This window comes from Mastacembelus armatus, chromosome 1 (assembly GCF_900324485.2).
Source record: "Mastacembelus armatus chromosome 1, fMasArm1.2, whole genome shotgun sequence".
Lineage (NCBI taxonomy): Eukaryota > Metazoa > Chordata > Actinopteri > Synbranchiformes > Mastacembelidae > Mastacembelus > Mastacembelus armatus.
The window spans coordinates 24,314,997-24,335,005 of record NC_046633.1 but is presented as its reverse complement, the minus strand read 5'-3'; the positions used below and the strand labels follow the sequence as shown (position 1 = coordinate 24,335,005).

At 39.5% G+C, this 20,009-nt stretch overlaps 1 protein-coding gene across 2 annotated transcripts in view; it reads right to left on the bottom strand.

Annotated features, from left to right (window-relative positions):
* The window catches only part of plppr2b (phospholipid phosphatase related 2b), a 38,955-nt gene extending 25,963 nt beyond the window's left edge, over nucleotides 1-12,992 (bottom strand). Inside the window, exon 1 of one of the 2 annotated variants that reach the window (XM_026303716.1) lies at nucleotides 12,882-12,992. In XM_026303716.1, the coding sequence (XP_026159501.1) occupies nucleotides 12,882-12,992 (111 nt within the window). The remainder of the gene's footprint in view (nucleotides 1-12,881) is intronic. The other variant, XM_026303717.1, reaches the window with a different exon arrangement.
* Between the last annotated feature and the right edge of the window lie 7,017 nt (nucleotides 12,993-20,009).

Sequence of the window (20,009 nt, the reverse complement as noted above, 5' to 3'; positions counted from 1 at the left end):
GGCTGAGATAAAGAAACAGGAGAGCTTTCACAGCAGCAGTTCTGTCGAAGCCTTAGGTGGCAACATTTTGTCTAAAAGCAAAAGCACATGTAAGCTCCAAGTTGGGAACAATAAATAAAAATAATGTTCATAAACAATGACAATGTCAATTAAAGGAAACTGACCATGTTTTGGACTTCACTGTCAGGATCTCAAGAAAGCCTCCTTTTTTTAAGGCAAATCTTTCTTTTACTATATATTATATACTTTTACTTTCATTATATTTCCAAGGGCGGACAATTTCATCAACCAATCACCATCATCAAGAAAAAATGTGTTTTAGGAGACAGGTCTGGCGACAAAATATTACACAACTAGTAAAATGGGAGTATTGTCAGAGCAGCATAGGAACCAAATGGGTGTGTTTGGGATAAAATGCAATCAATCAGATGTTAAAGTTCCAGGTAAAATGAATTGATATCTGCCCTGTTTTGAAAGAAATAAAAGAAAATATTTGATGTTTTGTGTAATGCATTTATTCACTTTTGCGCCAAATGTCAACTGAGAATATCTTTTCATATCTGTAGCTCCATTAAGGACATAGAGCTATCTGGGTGTTGCTTGGTTAGCTTAACCTAACATTGCATGAATACTGAAAAAAGAGAAAAGTTTGGCTAACTCTGCTACATAAATAAATAAAAAACTATCTTCCAGCTTCTCAAAAGTTTACTCCTCAAATTGAGATTAAAGAAAGTTACTATAATGACTGGGCATCTCTGCTGTTTGACCAGCAACCTCATCATAAATGAAATTAAAAATATTTCGTCATTTGTTAAAATGAAAATATTTGAAGTACTATTGTGTTTTACATCACTAAAGAGGAGAAGTTTCACCGTGGCAGATGGCAGATGGCAGTGACAAGCCACTGAGAACCTCCTCCAACATGTTTATCCTCTTCAAGTGACAGAGAAGGTTACCCACTTAGTCTAATGCTTTAGGAAGGTACTTGTTACACGTAACACTTTTCAGTTTCATTACGCTCTGAAGCGTGACAATGAGATGGGGATGACCTAATTGAAACTCCTTGCAGTACATCATGTACTCTGCTACTGTGACATCTGTTGTTCTGCAAGTTTCCTTTTCTTCTTTCCTGTGTAGTCAATGAAATTCGGTGGATGATTCCCTATATGAGCTGAAAAATCAAATAATTAATCTGCACATTCCCATGGCAACGTGCAAATTGAAACTACTTCAGTCTATTCATTGACGGTCCCCAGAGAAGAGCGCATGTATTCAGTGACAGCACACATGTTCACACACAAATAACAGCTGGATGAAAAATAACTTCCTTCAATTAAACAATGAAATAACTGAATTTATTAATATAGGAAAAGACAAAAGGCAACAAGTAGCAGCCCAAACTTAGTTATGCCCAAGGACTATGCTGGAGACCTTGGTGTCATCACTGACACTGATCTCAACACATTAATAATCACTAGATCATCTTTCTTCCATCTAAGAAATATCTAAAAAGGCTTTTAATCAAATTCAGATGCTGAAAAACTGGTTCATGCATTTGTCACTAACACATTATAGACTACTGCAATAGTCTTTTCTCAGGTTCATCAAACAGCTACAACTTATTCAAAATGCTGCTGCACGCGTTCTTACACAGGCCAACAAACACTCTCACATTACTTCTGTTCTCAAGGATTTACACTGACCCTCACATGCCAGAATTGACTTCAAAATACTACTGCTTGTCTACAAAGCACTGAACAGTTTCACCCCCCACTACATTAAGGATCAGCTTTCACCCACAAGAAACCTCAGATCTTTAGCCAGTAATCTCCTTGTCATTTCTTGCACTCAGACAAAAGCAGGTGAAGCAGCGTTCTGTTGCTATGTTCCACTCAGGTGGAACGTCACACCTAGAGACATGAAATGTGCCCCAACAATTAGCTCTTAAAAACATTTCTGTTTAGTCTGGATCCATGATGTTGTTGACCATCACATGGACTATCTGTCTGATTTTATGATTTTAACAGTGGACAGTACATTAACAGTGGACAATTGTCTTACCCAGATATGCACATACATAAACAAGCATACATAAGAGATCAGGAATGATCTTATATGTCTGATCTCTTATGTATGCTTGTTTATGTCAATGTATTCTTAATGTAATTTAATGTTAATGTATTGACATACACTGTGAAGCACACTGTGTTGCATTTTCATGAAATGGGTACTATAAATAAATTTTCTTCTTTTTCTTTAATTACAAAATCATACATGCTCTCACATATTTGCACATGCTGCCAAAACATACAAACACCTCCGGCCTGCAGTTTATATATAGTCCAAGACTACAAAGTAGTTTGTTCCTTCATGTTTGTCCATTTTGTTCCCTCTACATGTGCTTTGTGTTTGAGCGAGTAGGTGTGTGTTTCCGTGAGCAGTGTGTGTTTGAGTATATCTGTAGGCATGTGGGTGCATTTCCATGTCTGAGGAGGAACTCTGACACAGGCACCCTGTGTTGAACATTTCTTTACATCCTCCTTTATACTTTACTTTCTTCTCTCTGCACAACAAAGGTGGCGGTGGAGGGAAGGATGTGTAGAAAAGTGGGAGGAAGAGAGCAAAAGAGGTCTACGAACACCCATCAAAGTTTCACCAGACATTTGAAGACTCCCTGGGAGATTATGCGTGTCATTTTGTATCTACCTTTGTAAAACTGGCTGTGCTTATTGACTGTACTGTCAGTCTGAGAGATCCAACAAGCATGTGTTCAGAATAATACATAAGAAGACATGAATTATAGTTAATAACTATATATTAACATCATATTATTTTCATAATAAAGTTTCCATTAATTAGCTCATTGAACCTCTTATTGATACAAACATTAAAGCCTTCCTGCTCAGAGCCCATATATGCCATTTCATCGTGCTTCCTTCCCACATGTACAAATCACTAACTTCTTGTGTGGATTGCAGCCACAGCCAGTTTGTCTAAATATTCATAAAGGTCAAATCAGCTTCAGGTTGATGACTTCTAATTAGCACAGAGACACATCCTGTATAAGTCACCTTGGTATGATTTGCATGAAAAATAATTTCTAAGCCGTCATGAGCATGTACAGTATGAAGCTACTGACAGACTTAAGCTGCTGCTGGGCCCTGGAGGGTCAAGTCAGGCCAATATCAGACCGTCAGTTTTCTCAAGGCATCTGTCTTAACTTTGTGTACACACATTTTGAACTTCACACAGACACAATGTGTCACTGCTAATAATTTATAAAGCAATTATTTGTTGTCTTCGCTAATGCCAAAGTTTTAATCTAATGTTAGTGGCTGTATCTCTGACCCAAACATATTTGTACTGCATTTCAAATACTTTGAGAAATCTGGCATTATAGACGTCTGGCTTGCAACAGCCTTTTCAAATTACTAATGGAAGAGAAATGAAGTTTTATGATGTAAAATGTGATTATTATGATGGGTTATGGTTTAGAAAAAAATGTGGTTGGCTTAAAATGACCTCATTAGGATTAGGGGACGTCTGACATTATACAGTTACAAACACATAGCAGGTCTCAGTGAATTGTTGTGCTTTAAAGACCGTGACTGCTTGGAAACAAAAAAATAACCAACACCAACGTCTGAAGTTGTGTGTAACTTTTGGTGATTTTCCACACAGTATATTCAAACGAGTGTCTGACTGGTTTATAATATATAATATATATAGAATGAATGACCAAGCTGTCTCTGAATACAATACTACTTTGTCCGATTAATTGTTTTGTTGATCTGACAGTGTGACTGTGTGATGTGAAAGTCGTTAGCAGTTTAAACAAGTGCAAATGACACCATGTTTGTTGTTTCACTTTTTGCTGAATGTGAAAATTATAATTTTGAATAGTTCAGTGATGTAAGCTACAGTATAAATTTGGTACATCAGAAAATGAATTTTTACGTATGGATCCACTCAAATATAACCCTCCCAGTAAACATTCAGCTAAAATCAGAAAATGAAAACACCATTAGGCCTTACATATTTAAAGGAGGCAAATGTGAGTTAAACTTAATGTAAGAAATAAAAAATGTACACAATCTGTACAATATTTGAGGTGTCAGGCCAATACATTTAACAGGAAATTTCACAGCTTAGGCATGATTAGGTAGTTTTTTATGAATCACACAGATTTGATGTTGCCAGCTCACTGATTCAGTATCTGGAGTGATTTCACATGAATGACAACTGAGGAATTATACTGTCATGCAGAGAAGCTCAATTTGATTTAACTAAAACCTTTCAGCATAAATTTAGCCACAGGATGAAACCAGAGTTTATAAAATCAAACTGACCCAGTACACTAAAGGAACTTTTCAGGCTGTCTATAATTAAGGCTTAATGCATAGACCTCTGCACTTCAAAGGGGATAAAAGCAAGAAAATCATAGACTAATGTGGCATCGATGTGGCAGAAACAGAGGAACATCTCCTGGCCTTAAAAGCCGTTAATCCTGGAACGGGGAAAAATAAATAATATTGTGCTATGAGTAGAGAAGGGTTGATCAAAATAGATGTGGGCATCACTTATATCTCCTGGGGCTCTAATTGTGAGCTTACACAAAAGTGGCGCATATCTGCCCTTGGCCTATGTCGAGCGGCCAGATGGCAGAAAAGTCAACTGATAAAGTCAAACATGTTTACAGAGGGTGAGAATGTGTGGACGGAGGCTGGTGTTGAGATGACAGCACCCTGCTGGGAGAAAGCGAATGTCACACTGATCAGGATGAACTGGAGACCTGCTGCTTTGTTTTGCTCAGTAATGTTTGCTGTGTTTTTGAATGAGTACAGGCTGTAGTATGAATGGAGCATGCAGGGACCTGAGCAAATCTACTCATCTTCATTTAGAAAGCATGGTTTTATACTTTGGTGACTCTAGTATGTGACTGCACACTACATTTTATTTATTTCTTTAGATACAGTAGTGAATTATTATTATTTCCTTGTGACATCTTAGCAGTTTATCAATCTATTGTAGATGGGATTGCAAGATATCATGATTTATCTAACACAAAATATAACACATATATGGAATCAGATACATTAATGCTGCAAACACTTCTATACAGTTTAAAAACTGTAAAAAAAACATCCATCCATTTTCTATACCCCCTTATTCCTAACCAGGGTAACAGGGACCTGCTGGAGCCTATCCCAGCTCTCTTTGGGTGAAAGGCAGGGGTACACCCTGGACAGGTCACCAGTCCATCACAGGGCCACATAGAGACAAACAACCTCACACACTCACACTCACTCCTATGGTCAATTTAGAGTCACCAATCAACCTGACATACATGTTTTTGGACTGTGGGAGGAAACCAGAGTACCTGGAGAAAACCCACACAAGCACAGGGAGAACATGCAGACTCCACACAGAAAGGCCAGGTTGCGAACCCACCATGCTACCTCTAAAAAAAACATATGTATGTTAATTTAATTTAATAACATTTTCAAATAAATTGCACACCAGCAGAAGAAAGTCTCCAGGTTTGTGGCCATTTTAGATGTTCCATATGTGGACAGCATATTTACAGTGTTTTTATCTGGCTAGGAAAAAGTAAAAAGAAAAATGAAACATAGTGGAAGTCATTAGCTAAATGTCACATTTAACTAAAGTGTTTTTCTTCCTACAGGTTGATAAATTGCCCTGTTTAAACACCAAATCTCAATAATGTCTCTGCTCTACCCACAGCTGAATCTGGAAGATACCAGTTCACTGTCTTCGCCCACTCCACCCTAAAGCCTACATCTTTCTATATTTACTGTCTGGTATTTGTTGGCATTTTCATAGAGGGGTTAATTAAATTATGTATTTTATAACTGAGGTCATAGACAGTGGTGGTGTTGACCTCTGACCTAACTCTAGTTAATAAAAATAACTATTTGGAGTACACATTTCCAACAGTGTCAAGAAAAACCGAACATTAGGGGTTTTGTCAGGACAGATATCATGACAGGGCTGTTGTGCTGGATTGGGCTGCGACCTAACAGAGTGGTCTTTGACAGTATAAGATGATTTTCTTGTATTCTCATTTAACAGATTTTACTTAATGGGATATCTGTTTCTAACATTCACCTGACAATTATAAAGCATATACTCACAGCAGAGTTGTAAAATTAATTTTTCTAATCAAAAACCTGACATCATCAGCAGCAACACCTTTTTCCTTGGTGTCAGGTTCATTTGGTTCAAGTGGCCTCACAATATTATTACCCTCTTGATGTTCACACCAGAAATCCCCTTAAACTCTGAGCTGAGTCTGTGAGACCGCCTTGTTGTGTGATTTATTTTACTGATGAGCTTACATTATCGCTGTCACATGACTAGAGCCAGTGAATGGCTAAGATTTTATATCTTATTGACCTCAGATGATTAAAAAAGCCATGGCCTGACTTTACACACACACACACACACACACACACACACATAAACACACACACACATACACACACAGTTACACTGACACAAACCACTGTATAAAAAAGAACAAACCAGACACACACCACTCTTCTCTCACACATACTAATCTACATAAAAAGCAAATATCTGAGGAAAAAAGTAAAAAGTACTCAGTGATCTATATCATAGACTCTACAGGGACAAGAGGCAAATGAGTGGGCTTGACTGCCGCCTGGTGTCGCTGGATTATATTACAACCCACTGAGCAAGAACAGCACGAGATAGATGAAGCAGCTGACAGTGAGCGGTGGATGAACAGAGGGTTAGGACCTTTAGGAGAGCATTGGGAGAAGCAGCTGAGGGAAAGTGGAAGAAGATAAACAGACATATAAGGCAGTTAATGAGACATTAGTATATCACAGATTGCAGCAGAGCAAAGCAAAGCGTGCCAGTGGGAAATAAAACAGAGAGAGGCTGCAGAGAGGTGAAAACTGTGGTGGAGAGGAGGTGAAAAGTGAGCAAATGAGGATATATGAGCCTTTGAAAGAGGGTGAAGTGGAGAGAGAGAGAGGTAAAATACAAAATGGGAACAATGGGAAGAAAGAGGATCAAAGCAGGCATTCATCTTTCAGGCACCAACATGCCCTTCCCCCCTGTTCTACTCTTTTCTTCCAGCTCTTTTGTTTTGTCTGATTACTGGGTGTATTTTATCACCGTGCCTCGTTTATCTTAAACTCATCAGTTTTTTTTCTTTCTTCCGTAATCTGTCAGAAAACATCTTTCCTCAGTGATTTTCCAACCCATGCTATCCATCTCCCCGTTCTTGCTGCATTTCCATCCACGTACCTCAATCATCATTGCTGTCAAAACGCTGTATGTCTTCTCTTTCACATACACACATTTTCTCTCTGTATCTACAGTATCTGCTTCAGTCTTCACTTGTTCTTCCTTCCCTTCACCCACCAACAGCCCATTTAAATGTTTGCTGCCACACACCAAAGAACAATCACATAATTCGACAAAATCCCTGGCCTTCCAGCACACAAGCCCCCTGGGTCTTACAAACAGGGAAGAATAAAAGCACATGCAGGCTCACACTCCCAAACATGATCTCTAAATAATACCCTACGGTGCAATTAAAAGTTTGAAAGCTCTCTACTTACACATATACCTACAAGCTACTATTACCATATTAATTTTTAAAATAAACTATTGTCTCATATCTATTTCTTGTTTTTATGGAGGTTTTTAAAGATGACTATAATTTTTGAATATTATTGCAACAGTGGAACAGAAATGATTTCACTAAAGACTTTGATATGATCTGTCCTCCTGCCAGTTTTATAAACATTTCATGTGTTGACTTTTGGTCTCCCCTGTTACAGTTTATGTATTTATTTGATCTCATTCACTCAACATGCAACATGGCCAGGAGTGAGAGTCAGGATCCTGTAATTCCATGTAACTCAGAAAGAAGCAGGCCTGACAGACAAGATTTCATCATATACATAAGAAATGTAATTCTAGAGACTCCAGTGAAGACCTTATATTTCTATTAAAGATAATTCAGCCTTGTTTCTGCAACCTACATAGGTGTCTAGTATATTCAGCATCTACAGATACTACAAACCCTGGAGTGTATTGTGATATACAGGGTCTCTCATCCACCCTTACCTCACTTAAGTGATAACAGGTGGGTAACAGTCGGCTAACAAGTGTTTCAAACATCCATGCTGAGTGCTGAGAAATCCCAGCGCAGCAGACAGGTGCTATTCATGGAGTCTGAGAGATAATGAGGGAAAAAGTAGGGAGAGGATAATGTGAGAGCGAGTTGTTACTGTGCCTTTGTGACGGGGTGTCTGTTTGCATATGTGGGTTGAAGAAGGAGGTGGACACATAAAAGAAAACACCAGAACATGTATCAATTAGTTAATGTTGTCATACATGTGATTAAAATTATATTCTCACATACCGTTGCTGCTTCTCATATGTGGTAATAGGAGCTGCTGATGGTGCATAGTTTACCCATAAAGAGGTTCAAGAAAAGTTAAACATGTTAGGAAATGGTTTAAAGGGATGCAGTATGAGAAGCTAAGCTAAGATTTGGTCTAAGCCAAGAACTTTGTAAAGTTACTCTGGAGGTACCATGAAGAGATGCACTAAGTGAACTCTTTTTGTGTTGATATATGGAAAACTTATGAGGTCTTGCTTGGGAGGTCTTGGTCTTGACACAAGTTTGGAACAAAAATTCTTTAGAAAAGAGTAAAAACATACAAACGTTGTTGAGGTGGAAAATGTACTGAGGCTGTGTTGTTCCCAGCAGGGAATACGAATGAAGTAAGCACATGCAGAGAGCAAGAAGCTTTGTTGTAGGGAACTGTGGGCCTTCAAGATGTGCGTTTAGGATGCTGTTCATTACTGGAGCAGCCTATACTGTGCTGCATTCACACCAATGCCAGATATTGCCAGAGGCCATCCACGCTCAGACACAGCTGCACGTATCATGTCAACAAGAAAGTTAACAGTTTCCTGCAGTTTTTTAACATCACGAAAGGGAAGTCAGTGAATGTTTTGCAGATGCATTTAATGTCAGCATTTGGGGCCCAGATACTGTATGTTTAACGTCAATGAAACAGTCACATTTTTACATAAAAAATAAAGAGAGAAATATTACTGACTAGGCAGGAATTAGTGAGCAGGCAAAAATAAATGCATCTACAGAGAATCTAGAAAATGAGAAACGAGAGCAGACATGACCAACACCTTAGAGTCATCAGCGACAGCACAGGCCGCAGACTGAAAATATTATGTGTTCTAATGCTCAGCAGTCTGTTTACTTTACAGAACACACTGTGCCACAGGAGGATGCAGCCAATGAGGCATGAGGAAGGAGCAGAGAGGAGGACGCTACTCTGAGCTGACAGTCGAGGCTGAACGACAAAACCAAAAGCCTGGATACACATGTACTATAGTTACCAATGGCGCCCCATTGGTAACTATAGTACATCCACTGGCACTTAACAGTAATTATTATCACGTCTTAGTATTGTTAAAGCTGATACCATGAACTATTCATGGCTTCAGGTTGTACGCTCAGTGAGAGCCGCTTGGAGTCCGTTTTTAGTCACTCTCAGTACTTTGTACATCAGTTTCAATAGAAAAAGATTTTTGCAGTAGGCTTACACTCATAACCCTACTACCACCCACCAGTGTCTAAAGCAAGTCAGGAATCAGTTGTATCAAATAGACTTTTTAAAAAGTATGCTTTGAAGCAATGCCTCTGTTAGGTCCCTAACCGGTCTCTTGTGTGGCTTCACAGCACGACAGCAGCAGCAGCAGCAGCAGAGAGAAAACGAGAGAAGAGTCAAAGATACAGAGAAAGGGAGGAGAGAAAGAGAAAGGCTTATCTTCTTTTTTTATTATGTTGTTTTCATGCTGTGATGCTACTGTATATATGAATTTGTATGAAAACTTTTTTGTTTACCTAAGAAACATATAAAGCCAGCTCTCATATTTTAATCTAGTAGAACACAAAAATGATTACTGCAAGAAACATGGAAAGTGTGAAGGGAAAGAGAGACACAGAAATCAAAGTTAAAGATAATAGACAAGCCCTGAGATAAAAAGGAGTGAAAGCCAATAGTTGGACTGATGGTGAAAGAGGAAAAAGGTCGTTGTCACACAGATTAAGGAAGAAGAAACAGAGAGAGCAGCAGACAGTGAGACATGGAGCGTTAGGATGGAGGAAAAAGATGGAAAGATTGAGTGGATCAGCAACAAGATCACAAGAGAAGGAGGGATAAAACTGGGCATTTGAACTGAAAAGAAATGGGTAATGAGATGCTAATGTAACAACAAAGGAGTGAGGACCCTCCGGGGGAAGCCATGCTACAGCAAGCTGCCTCTGCATGAACACAGCAGAGTGGGGAACTGAATTTTAAAATGCCTTTTATTAAAGTGCTGCAAAGCACGCTGATTCATTCAGGTGCATTTATAGTGACTAGAGTCAAACCAGATTCACCAGATTCACAGCATCATACCTCTTTGTGAGGGGGGTAATTATGGTGACACAGTGGGGGGCGGCACATGAGGTGAGCATGATGGCAAGGTCTACTAGGGACAAGGAACAAATTAGAGTAATAGGTGAACAGAAAAAAGGAGGAGAAATAAACAAGAAGAAGAAGAGATGGAGGCCAGTAAGGAAACATGAACCTGAAGAGAAGCACTGAAGAGGGTGGAAGGTTTTGCAGTAGCACCAGCTCTTTGAGTGGGAGGAGGAAATGAAGCTTTGCAAGTAAAGGGGAATAATGGAGAGATCATTGGTGCAAAAGGGAATAAGTGCTGGTGAGGAGTGATGTGGAGGCTCTGAATGAAAGTGATTGGGCAGTACTCAAGAGACCGTCAAAGAGAATTGTAGAAGAGGGGAGGAGCACCACCGGGAGATATGAGCTCAGAGATACTATGGACGCATTATATAAAAAAAACAGAAGCTGGAAATCATTCTAGCAAAATCCTCTTGAGGATGCTGAGAAAGCCAATACCAAACCACAATGAAAGGAAATAAACAGGGGGCTTAGGACCTGTAGGGACTATGGAAAATGTGTGCTATAAAGACGCAGCGGTAACAGAGGGGTGCTTAGGAGTATTGTTGTGGAGAGAGTGTAGGATTCATGTGGCACAAAGATCAGATGAAAAAGCTACAGAATGATATCAGGAGGATATTTTGAATGAGCAAAGGAGCACAAAAAAAAAGATGGTTAAAGAAAATCCTGCAAGAGATTCATTTGAGATTTAGAGGTTGGGTCATAACTGCAGGTGCACTAAAGAAAGATAGCTCACACAACAAACTACTTTTTAAAAGTGCAAACCCTGAATGAGACCAATTTCCTACAACGACTGCGTTTTCCTCGTTTGTCTCAGCTGGGATGGAAAAACGTCCATATCCAGGCCCAGTTGTTCTGTTTGCCTTTGGGCAATATCTACTGCAAAATCTGAACTTCTGACCTATACAGACGACTTTATTTTCGCCATTTTTCTCAAAAATGTGCACCAACCATAGTTTTTAACATTTTAACCTATATAAAGTGCAACATCAAATTCAAAAGTAAAGACTATTGTAATAGCAAAAACAGCTAATTCAGCTCATTCAGCTCTCGGTGTCGCTCAGAGGACCTTCAGGCTTGGAGTGCATTTGCAGTTCCACAGGCTAATTGGGTTTCGGTTCCTTAATTAGGCCAATTAATTAGGAAACAGAGCTGTGCTCCACCAGGTCATTTAGGGAATACAGGGTAGAGAGTTGTGGGAAATAACAGTGTAGGAGTAGTGGAGTAGAGAGAGGAACTGATTCCAAGAGCTTATGACCAAGAAGATCTTTGGAGGAGCCTCTGTTGTGAGAAAAAATCAGTGATACATCCCTTCACTGTCCTCCTGAATGTTATCACCAAGTTATTCATAGACTGGGAGTAATTACCTAATTGTCATAATTTAATCAAATCAATCACTTCTTTTGGGAGTAAGTGAATTGAACACACAGCATGCTAATTCATGCAATTTCCCAATTTAGTCTCATTGTTGTTAATCTGCCATGAGAAACATGAAATGATGGTGTAATGTGGGGGAAATGGAAGAAAAGAAAAGAGCAACTTTTGATGAGCGAGACTGTAAAATGTGCTTTCATTTGTTCCTCACTTTGCTCTGTGTGATTCCAACTTTTCTGACGTGTACAGAGTGCACGGATGTGCTTCATTTGTGACAGGATACCTACACACACGGGACATGCTAAAATTTTCCTTCCATTCAGCATCATCAAATTCCATTAGAACAACTCTTTCCCATCAGTCCTTGCTCCATGAAAGTACAGAATATGCCTGTTGTTGGCGAAGATGCTGTCGTCTATGTGCACATATTGCATGACAAGTAAATAGGCCTAACTGCACTTGAAGCCTCCGTAAAATTAAAAATGAAAGACCCAGAACAATACATGGCTCCATAACGAACTGTATGATCATAGCCATTGCCAACATGAAAATATGTTGGCAATGGTCAGACGGCATGACGTCAGACGGCATGATGGCTGACAGACGTGTGTCATTAATCGGTCTATGGTCTATAACATGTGAAACAGGAACATGAAAATTATACTCTCAAAACAACTCATGTAAACACCTTATTCAGAATATTGTTTTACTCTGAATAAAGTCAATAGTTGGAATATTGCTGTCCTTGTAGATGTAGATTTTTGATTCTGGGTTCAGGTTCAGTTGAACAAAACACAACAGATATTGCCTGCAGGTGTAGATTCATGATGTGACACACCACTTGAACGCTTTTGATCTTCAGGTCAGATCAGATTTTCCCAGATCTGCCCAACAAGTGATGGTGCTGCTCTACATTGATCCCTTTTCAGGGAAACAAGTCCAAACACTCACCTCCACGAAGAGGAAGCAGGGCACAATGTAGGTGCTCGTTTTCTGCTGGCCTCGGTCTCCAGGAAGGGTCCTCATCGCCCTCCTCTGGGCCGACAGCCGACTGTCAATCATCTGTGGGGTGAAAGGTCATAATAATTTAGTTTAATAGTTTGTTTTAAATGATCTGGTTGTGTTTGATGTAGAGCTGCTTTGCAATAAGGAGATGAGCTGTATGTTTGGGTGAACTTTAAGTCCCCTGAGAACAATAATAGTTTTTAGATTTAATAATAAATAGATTTCTTTCTGCAAGTAAAGAGACCTCAGTAAATGCAACCACAGGGGGGCACAATACAGTGTCTTCATGTGCCAGTCCCAAGTCAGGGCAAATGCAGAGGGTTATATCAGGAAGGGCATCAGACGTAAAATTTCAGCCAAATCAAACATGCGAATCACAAATAAGAAAGAGACCTCAATAGCACCTCGACTTAGCCTCCTTGTTAGTTTCAGCTTTGTGACTACAGTGAGTCACTAAATAGTCTTCTGAGTTCCAGGCAATGCATGAGTGTAAATAGTGGTCTATTTATATTCAGAGCCTGGCTTATAAAGTAAATCTTAGCGAGAGGATTTCAGAGTCTGTACAGTCACAGGAAGGAAGAAGGGAGATAATGAACAATTTCTTTTCCTCCAGAAAGGTGAGTATCTACAGTGTGTAAATTTTAAACCCTCGTCTTGCTCTGATCTTTCAGGTCATACAGGGAAATACTCCTTTTCTGTATGTGGGAATTAAATTCATATTGGATGAATCAACTTTAATGCAATGACCTCAAAATCCTACACTGAGGACAGGACAGTTATGCTAAAGTGATCCTAACACATAGATGATCAATATTTATATTGCAACAGTATTATTAGCCAAATAGCACATTATGCAGAATAGGTACTTTTACTTTTGGTACTTTTTGGTATATGTTGATCCTAATACTTGAATTCAATTTCTACCACCTCAATTAAATGAACTGAACATCCAGAACTAAATTTCAGCAAAGGTTTTGCAGAAAACATCCGACTTCATCATTTTGTGTCCTCCCTCAAAGCTTCACTCTGCATCAATTGATCTGCTCAAGGATGTGTTTCTCTGAGATTTACAGACTTGGCCCCACTTGTGTAAAATCAAACCTTCAAAGTGAATAACTGAAGCGCCATGTGTCCAACTAAGATCTTCAGTAATGATGAGTACACTTCATAGTTGTAGTTCCTAACATGCCATCCATCCACTAACAAAACAAGAACCTTGATACTACTGATGGCCCCTGTGTTTAATTTTAATTTAATCTTACTGATAATCATGTCTGAGCACAAAGATGAATCCTTTTATCAACTATCACCAAAATAACCTTATTTTTAGGGAAAGGTACACCTACACACACACACACACACACACACACACGCTCACTCATCTAAACACAGTGATGTACAGCATAGGTAGACAATCAAACGAACTGGGGGGGAAATGAGGTTGAAAGGAGGAGAAGTAGAGTGAAAACACAGGAGCAATGATCAAAAACAAAAGCCTGACAGAAAGAGATAAGAGAGAGACAAAGTCATGATGCAGACGTTTGGAGACTCTTCAGATGCAGAGAGGGTGTGGTGAAAGCCAGCACACTCAGCAGTGAGAAATAACAGAAGTGTGGAGAGAGGTAACAGGTAGGAGTTGAATAAAAACAGCTCAGTTCTCTGAAGTGGGAATAAGCAGAAAGAGGAGAAGAGATGGTGAGAAGGTTAGAGCAGGGAAAGCAGCTTATGAGGTGGTCAGGTGTTTCTGACATGCAAATGACTGCATCAGTGCTAAATAATGTCAAATTCTGCTCTTTTAAGTTTCGGGATGCCTCAAAGTAAAGTATTCTTTGAATCAAACAGCAAATACATCTCTTCTAAGAACAGTGACCCTTGAAGTCTTGATTTTTATCAATCATAAAGCAAAAGCCCTCAGCACTTTCAGTATAATTTTATTCATTCAACCACCTGTCGGTTTCCCTCTCTGATATCGAGCTTAGTCTCTCATCTCCTTGACTACAATTATCTTGCTGACTTGGAAACTCAGCTGCCTTGTCAGCCCTTTCCCTAATCAATGGTCTTCACGTTAGGAGGACAGAGCCACTTCATAGTACCACTGAATACATATCAGTGTCACAATTATCACATTTCAAATAAGAAACAATGACAAATTTAAAATAAAACAAATCCACTCCTTTAAAGCACATCCATAATAAAACATAAACGAGAAGAGAAACATTGAATGATTCATTGTTGTTTACACAAACGCAAAAAAATGTATTATCATTCGTGGTGGAAGTACAAGTATATATTTGCAAGTAGGGAGAACAGAAAAATATTCCAATTAAATATTGATGGAACATGTTATAAGGAGCATTACAGCATATATATTAATAATAAAGCATTAAATATGTAATTCTCTCAGAAACCAGAAATCACTGACATCTTTTGCTATCTGCAACTGTTTAACAGAAAACTCACACCCACATTGTCCAAGATCAACAGACTTCTGAAGCAGCAACATGCAGGGATTTAAAAAATTGTGTTCAAAGTTCTTGTAGATGTCCTTTTTAAAAAAAAATGTATACCTGTGTGTATTGCACTTCTACAAATTATGAACCCTTTTAATTTAAACATGCAGAATTTGGGGATTAGTAATTATTAATTCTGCAAAATCATCCTAGATGCTGTCACAACATCCATAGAGTTGAGCTTCAGTTGTCAAGTCCCTCTTGGCAGTTTCTGTTCCACGTCATAGATTTATCATCATGGCACTCTATTTATAGCTTTGCATGAGACTCTTTTATGGTCACAAATGGTCAAAATGTCCTTTAGAAATCTTGAGACAGTGTGTGTTTGCACAAATCACAGACATGTATTTCTATGTATGCACTGTACAATGTTAAGCTGAGTGACTTGTACACACACCGAGCAGTACAGTGTACAGTCACTGTGTGTTAATAATCTGTGTTATGCTTCATATACCTGTTTTCTGCACTTAAGTGGTGAAACGTTGTTCAGTGAAGTAAAGTGAAAACAGGTTTTACAAGTTGTGGCTGAAGTTAGAAGGATTGTATACATATATACATGCACACACAAGAGGTTGTCTACTGCATGTACAGTATTTGGGTCTTCTTTTATGCACTCATCTTCCAAAGCAGTGAGAAGCAGTCAGGCATGAGGCTGCTGTGACTGGCTGGTTCTTGTGTTGCTGTCTATGTCGTTCACTATGATGAGCATCGTTAAGCTCACACTGGCACCCTACAGCAAGAAAAAAAAATCTGTATCTAGCTGACAGAGGCATACACACACACACACACACACACACACACACACACACACACACACACACACACACACATGCACACGCACTATATTCAGACACCTGTATGTACAGGCTCATTCACACGTAACCACACATATAAGAGGCCATTATTCCAGTATTCATTACATGTCAACTTGGATGTCAGTCCAACAAGTGGTGCCTCACAGCTGATGGCTGTCTGTGTGTGTGTGTGTGTGTGTGTGTGTGTGTGTGTGTGAGAGAGAGAGAGAGAGAGAGAGAGAGAGAGAGGGAGATAAAACATCCTGCAGAGAAACCCTGCTGTGCTGCAACCTCAGGTTCAACAATGTGGGTCATAGAGATGCATTATCACACACTCTCTCTTCTGCACACACACACACACACACACACACACACACACACATATACACAGGATTAAACCATTTCTAAAAAGAACCAGAAGAAAAAGCAGGGCAGTTACTGTTTGCAAAAACTCTATTACCTTAAATCTCTCTATGTTGCGAGCGGTGCTGCTGCACAGTGACCACTGCCACCTCTGAGTCTCCGTCTCTAGGAAGATTTGGTCCTGCGGTGGACTCCCATTCTGTGTTCGTTAGGGTCTCAGCTCCACTTCTTTCTCTTCTTTTCCCTTCTTGCCTATTTCAAAGGAAAAACACCCCTCACTTCCGCTGCTCCGGCACTGAAAAGCCCTCGACACTGAGTATGAATACAGAGATAGAAAGCTTGCCCACTACTAGGCACCCAGCCTCCAGCCAGCCTACTCTATATCTGTCTGCACTCTGCCGGTAGGTCGCTAAGCTAAATATGATGATCTTCAACAGCACTTCAAGGCTAATTAGTCAAGTGAAGGGATCCACAGGCTTGGTGAGGGAGGCTGCTCATCGCGGTTGCCTCTGGATACCAAAAGAGGAAAGAAGAAAAGAGAGAGAGATGTGGGTGCAAATATGTCTCTGGTTGTGAGAGAATGGGAGGCAGAGGAGGAGGAAAAAACCGAGAGTGGGAGAAAGGAATAAGAGAATGAGACAGTGGGAGTGGAGACTGAGAGCAGAAAAGAGCCAGTGTGGGTATGAGAGCAGTGTAGAGAGAGAGAGAGAAAGCGAAGGAGGTACTGTATGTGTGTCAGAGGCTGAGGCTAAAATGGAAGACACTGTGCACTTCAGTATCCCAGGAAACCACTTTGACACTGGTGACAGACACCATGAGCTCTGTGAGAGTGTGACTGCTCAGGTGTGTTGTTTTGTGCTATTGAGTGTGGATGTGTCTGTTTAATTATGGGAAAATGCAAAGCGAGAGGAGAAAATGCTCTGAATATAAGATATAGTGTCATAGTTTGGTTTTTCTCTACATTCAAAATGATGACAGTATGAGCTCAGGTGAGCAGGAATCACTTCAGACTTCAGACAGTGGGTAATGATTGTCAAGTGGAAAAGTGGGACACATTCAGCACATGTCCTATGTGGGTCAGAGGCCCTCAGGTGCAAACTCACCAGCAGATTTTGACTGTTTCGTCAGTGTGTGTGTGTGTGTGTGTGTGCATGCATTGGTCTATGCCATTAAATTCTCTGCCTCCTTCAGAGTGACAACAAAGACAGCATGTGTTTCTGTGTGTTGGTACATGTTTAGGGTTGCTGCAGTACCAGGGAACTGCTGGACACTGGGAAACTTCTAACAGGTATTGACGCCTTGGTCTTTGCACCGTGTGTATGAATTTTTGGCTTTTCAACAAATATTTCCCACATTTGTGGAAATGCACTTATTAATGTTCTTGTTGAAAGATGAACAGATTGATATAAATAAATGACATGATATGGCATAATTTGCTCAGAAATGCATAACAAATGAACAAGAGCTGTGACTTCCCTTCCTTGATAACTTGTGTTTTCAAGTTTGAGCGGGGCAGCTAAAATATATATTCAGAGTGTGCTGTTACAAAAAATTAAATTGCAATATAATAAAGGGGTTAAAAAAGGGCAGGGCATCCTAATTGCCTACCAATTTTTTTATAAAGGATATCTAGCCTTTTGCTGCTCTCAAACAAATCACAGCTGGAGGGCAACTCTTCTGAGAATAATAAATAAAATCCTGTGGTGTCAGAGATGTCATAGTTCCCATGGAAACTTGCTGCATTCGTGTAGTGTACTCGATGAGAGGACAAGCGAGGACATGTGCATAAGCCAAAATAAACCCACACTTACACCTTCAAAGCACACATGCAATGTACATAAATGAAACAAGTGCCACTTAAAAATGGCCTTGGTCACAATCCATTGATTTACCTGTGTGACAACCCTCTCACAAATACCCATATAAAAAGACACATAATTTACTGAGTAGCCTCACTAACTACTGTCTGATAAATATTAAATATTAATGACATTTAATTACTGACACTTTGTTCACAAATACATGATTTTTGTGTATACTGCGGTATATTTCAGTGCTTTAACTCTGTCTGCACATTTTCTGTAGTACTTCTTCCATCAGTCTATGCCTTTATGTCTGGTCTTACATAGTGATATATGTGATAATGTAACTCATACATTAGAAGAAAGCAAATAATCAGATATACCAGTGAAGGGTTAGACACTCAGTAAATAGAGCACACACACACACACACACACACTCACACTTCTCCATCCTCTCTTGGGTTTTGTTTTTACTCATATCTTCCAGCCCTCGTAATTACATGGGTGTTGGATAAATCCACAACTCATAATCTACATCCAAACCCTAATACAGCAAGTTGTGCTCCCTGTCTGTGTGGAATCTCATGATGAGAAGAGTAGGCTTGTCAACGGGCAAATTGTGCACTTTCATGCAGGAGATCGGCAATTAATGTTGGAAATGTTTTGAATCGTCAATATAATGTAAGGGTAACAAACCCTCCGAGAGTCACCAGCAGCTCTGAGGCTCCCCCCAGCTGTGCAGAGCTTTGTACTGTCTCATATGCTTCACTGTTTTTATTCACCATACATCGGTCTCAAAAAGCTCTAAAAATTTATTCTACCTTACCTGCTCAGCATCAAATAACAAACTTAGCTATAGGCTAATGCACAGTAGGTTCTTAAAGGTCATGATAAGTCAGTGTTGTGTTGACTATTTCTGCTGCCCCTCGTAGTAAAAAATCCAGTGTTCCAGTTAACATAATAACCAAACTATAGTTTATGTGGACAGATGGATATTTTATCTGCTGTAACCTTATTTTTTCCCCTATATTTAAACAAACCATGTGCAGACATTTAAGATAAGATAATACAAAAATGCCAGAAAACTTGGAAATGCATGACATGTGATGGTATAATTCATGGCACTGATGATAATGTATAAAACTACATACATGCAAGCATTCATGTGAAATACATTCATACTCATTTATACGGCACTAGAGCAGGTGAGTAGTTAGGTAGGCTGCCTTTCAGCTTGTCAACACAAGCTCATGGTTTTTTGTCAACAGGCATCTGCTAATGGCTCCCAGACATTTTTGCTCTCAGAGTTGTTGAAAAATGTTATATATGCAGTCCAGATTAATCTGACAGAGATAACTCTATCTCTTAATGAAACACCACACCCAGAAACCACAGATCTCTTCCCTCACATGCACACAAGCCCACAAAAATAAATGGTGCTCTTTCTATAGTACGCTACATACAAGCACACAAACGTGCACACACACATACAAAGCAGTGGTCCCTCTACACATAAACACAAATACAAGAACACACTCAGTATTGTTAATGAAAAGCTGCTATACTAACAAATACATCCCCTCACACACACACACACACACACAC